The following is a 4,265-nucleotide window of genomic DNA, read 5'->3' on the forward strand; positions in this document are numbered from 1 at the left end:
TGATATAATAACGACAACTTAAACAATAATCGTGGTTACTTGGTATACTATAGTGGTGATCTCTGTTGTAAAACACTACATGCACTAGATTCTATGATACAACAAAGATACACAGACTTAAGGTTGAAATATCGCTTGATTTCTTAATGTCAGTATATCAGAAAAAAATAGAATGTTCATCTTAGAGTAATTAAGTTTTCTTAATAATAGAAGTTTCTAAATGTGAAAATGACAAAGAGAGAAAGACTTCTTTTGGTCTGGTTTTGTATTTTGTGGAAATTAGCATTATTTATACCTTGCATTACATTTGGTTGAGGCAAACTTAAGATCGGAAACTAAATATTTTGCAATTTTTCCATTAATAAAGGGGAATAACAAATTGTGTTTCAATAGTTTTAGGTATTAATGGTTTTGATGTTCTTAAAAGATACTGTCCCAAGTCAGAAGCCTCTGGCCTTTGTTAGTCTTGTATGATTATTAATTTTAGTTTCTTGTGTATAATTCGGAGTTTAGCGTAGCGTCCGTTATCACTGAACTAGTATACATATTTGTTAAGGAGCTTGCAGAAGGACGCATCCGGGTGCGGGAGTTTCTCGCTACATTAAAGACCCATTGTGGCCTTCGGCTGTTGTCTACTTTATAGTCGGGTTTTTGTCGCTTTTAAGTTGATACATTCCCCATTTCCGTTCTCAATTTTACTTCAGATAAGTAGTGTCAAAGGCGACAATTATAGTTCAATGGTTTGTTGTTGGGAACCGAGTCGGGGTAAGAAAAGTTTTCTCAGTATTTAACTGCACACCTACTCTCATAACTGTCATTATACTTTGAACGACCTTGATTTAATAACAAGACACAAATTTCATACAACTATACAAACGCAGATCTGAAAAAATTATATATCAAAAGCAAAATTTGCTAACTGTGAACTTCTGTATACATGTATCCATAGAGGACGTAATTTCGTTTCAAAATCAAATGGAGCGAGCCTAAACCAATGGTGACTTTTTTTACCTTTTTAAAAATCTATATACCTATATACAAATATTGTTTGGAGATGTTTTATAAAAAAGATGTGTCGGACTGTAAAATGCTCCAAAAACCACTTACTGGATATGTAGAAACTGTCATTGTAAATAAAAATAAATAAAGAAGTTGTATGTAATAATTGTCTGTATTGTAAATATAAAATAAATGTTTTCAACTTTTATTATTTAGTACATATTACTAGTCATTGCCGATTTTTTCATTAAACAATAACGCAATGTAACCGTAGCCTCAATAATTATTGTTACATTCGTAATTAATCAGTTCCTTACCCAACTTTGCATTCAGGCAATTAGTCTCCAATGTATTGTTACATTTCCATGTAACGGTAGCCAGTGCCATTCTCATAAGCAAATCTCCAAACTTTTTAACAAAATTACCTATTAAATACGAGTTTCGTATGTGTAGGAAAAACGTATTTTTAGTGCAGGAACTAACAGTGTTTCTTTTTAAGTGATTTTTACGCGTGGATGTATTTCTAAACGAAAGAATTTATTGGATTTATTTATGAAAACAGTTACGCTATAATGGCGACGGCCACACGTCCGAGATGGACAATTCTCTTCGAGATGAGGAAATGATAGATACAACAAACAAACAACAAACAAACAAATAATTTATTAGAGTCTCACCTCTTTAAAACATTTGATATACAACACAATATAATATTAACAATTTATAAAAGAGCCACTCTAAAAAGAGTTATGAGAGACTGTAAAACACAGATAAAAATACATTTATATTACATCTATTACATATATCAATATATCTTAGCATAAAACACCATACTATTAAAAACACTTATACAAAAGAAAACAAACAACTTTATAAAAACTTATTACGAGTATAAAATACACTTTCTCTTAAAAAGTACTTCATGGCAGATTTTGGCTGTAAAATAACAAACTCTATCATCATGAAACATAAACAAAAACTTTTCTTCATTACTTAAATTACTAAAACTACTTCCTATATTACGTACACTGTTAAAAAATATCGTTCGCAGATCTGCATATTCTGGGCATTCTAATAAAACATGTTTTCATCTTCAATTATATTCAAATCATTTTTTCTACAATTAAAACAGAACCTTTTATTTACATCTATACCTTCATATCTGCCAGTTTCAATCGGAGCAACACCTGCTCTAAATTTAGCATATGCACTTCTATATTTACCGGGCATAGTAATACTTAAATATTTTTCTGTACAATAATTTGATTCAAATAACCTGTAAGTACGCAATTTACTGCTTTCATTAGCTAGTAAATTTAAATGCCAATTATTTTGGTACATAATAAATAGATTGTTTTCAATATCTTTAATAACAGACTTGCTCAAAATACATTCAATATTACAATACTGATAAGATCAAGTTCTTTAAACTTTGTATTCACTCTACAGTTCCAATTTTTTACTTTATTAAAACTGATATTATTACTCCAAAGAAAAATTGTCTTATTAAGTCTACTATCAGACATCTTATTAAATCGTGACCATGTCCTAAATATGGAAGACCATTGTTTAACAATACATGGTTTCCATCCCATATCTACATAAAGTGCTAATTTTTGAATTTTCCTTGGAGTTCAGTATTTTTGTGTTTTTACTTTTGAAACCATACTTGTTTTATTCTTTAATAAAAAGCAAAGCAATACAAAAATAAATGATTGGTTTGTTTACAGAGCACCAGTGGACTATGGTCACCAGTACCGAAGGTGCCTAAGGGGCACACATCACTTGGGCACCTTAAGACCAGGAAGACGCCTAGCAAATTTGAATTGTCACCTTCAGAACAATATACTGTAAGTGTTGCAATTAACTTTGAGACAAAAATAGAAATAATTTGTTTTGCTGCCTTAAAGACTAAAATGTCAAGATCTTCAAATTATAGTGTATTTAAGAAATACAATTAATTTTATTAAACTGTTATTCATTTGATCAATACAAAGCAATACAGAAATTAATTAAATGATTGGTTTGTTTACAGAGCACCAGTGGACTATGGTCACCAGTAGCTAAGGGGCAGACCCTTCAGACCCTTCAGACCAGAAAGTCTTCCCCTACTTTAAAGACGCCGACCAGGAAGAGGCCTAGCATTCAATTAGAATTGTCACCTTCAGAACAATATACTGTAAGTATTGCAATTAACTTTGAGACAAAAATAGAAATAATTTGTTTTCCTGCCTTCAAGACTGAAATGTCAAGATCTTCAAATCATAGTGTAAGAAATACAATTAATTTTATTAAACTGTTATTCATTTGATAAATACCGTAAAATTGAAACCATATCTGTTTATTCTATAATGAAAACAAAGCAATACAAAAATTGATTAAATGATTGGTTTGTTTACAGAGCACCAGTGGACTATGGTCACCAGTAGCTAAGGGGCAGACCCTTCAGTCCAGAAAGTCTTCCCCTACTTTAAAGACGCCGACCACGAAGAGGCCAAGCATTCAATTAGAATTGTCACCTTCAGAACAATATACTGTAAGTATTGCAATTAACTTTGAGACAAAAATAGAAATAATTTGTTTTCCTGCCTTCAAGACTGAAATGTCAAGATCTTCAAATCATAGTGTAAGAAATACAATTAATTTTATTAAACTGTTATTCATTTGATAAATACCGTAAAATTGAAACCATATCTGTTTATTCTATAATGAAAACAAAGCAATACAAAAATTAATTAAATGATTGGTTTGTTTACAGAGCACCAGTGGACTATGGTCACCAGTAGCTAAGGGGCAGACCCTTCAGACCAGAAAGTCTTCCCCTACTTTAAAGACGCCGACCAGGAAGAGGCCTAGCATTCAATTAGAATGGTCACCTTCAGAACAATATACTGTAAGTATTGCAATTAAATTTGAGACAAAAGTAGAAATAATTTTGAATAAGAATGGAAATTGTTAAAGAAACAACAACCCTACTGAAATGTAAAAATACTATTTCAATATTTGTCTTCATTAGCCCTCGCACAATATTAGAAAAAAAAAGGTTTGTTTGTCTTGAAAAACATAAAAAAATATTCTGTTACAGGCTTCCACTGAGTTGTCTGTATGCTTCATATAAAAAAATCCATCTATTGCTTATTATGATTTCAAGCCCATCACATGTAATTTGAATGTGCATATCTATAAAAAAAAGAATAAAAAAAAGATTTGTTTTTCATTTCCCAAAATTTTAAATTTTCATTATGAACTTTTTCAATTAGAATTCT

The 4,265-nt window shown here is 30.7% G+C and overlaps 1 protein-coding gene across 1 annotated transcript; it reads left to right on the top strand.

Annotated features, from left to right (window-relative positions):
- The first annotated feature begins 1,087 nt into the window (after window positions 1-1,087).
- On the top strand, window positions 1,088-3,667 carry LOC134684420 (uncharacterized). The gene is made up of 4 exons (XM_063543704.1): window positions 1,088-1,129; window positions 2,730-2,849; window positions 3,035-3,178; window positions 3,401-3,667. The coding sequence occupies exons 1-4, from the start codon at window positions 1,088-1,090 to the stop codon at window positions 3,665-3,667; spliced, it is 573 nt and encodes a 190-aa protein (XP_063399774.1).
- The last annotated feature ends 598 nt before the right edge of the window (window positions 3,668-4,265 follow it).

Source organism: Mytilus trossulus, chromosome 9, assembly GCF_036588685.1.
Source record: "Mytilus trossulus isolate FHL-02 chromosome 9, PNRI_Mtr1.1.1.hap1, whole genome shotgun sequence".
Lineage (NCBI taxonomy): Eukaryota > Metazoa > Mollusca > Bivalvia > Mytilida > Mytilidae > Mytilus > Mytilus trossulus.

What these genes read in the sequence shown, in the direction of transcription:
- LOC134684420 (XM_063543704.1), top strand. Translation starts at nt 1,088, where the DNA reads ATGCTCCAAAAACCACTTACTGGATATGTAGAAACTGTCATT. An exon ending in CACCTTCAGAACAATATACT is followed by an intron (nt 2,850 to 3,034) that starts GTAAGTGTTGCA and finishes GTTTGTTTACAG; the next exon opens with AGCACCAGTGGACTATGGTC. An exon ending in CACCTTCAGAACAATATACT is followed by an intron (nt 3,179 to 3,400) that starts GTAAGTATTGCA and finishes GTTTGTTTACAG; the next exon opens with AGCACCAGTGGACTATGGTC.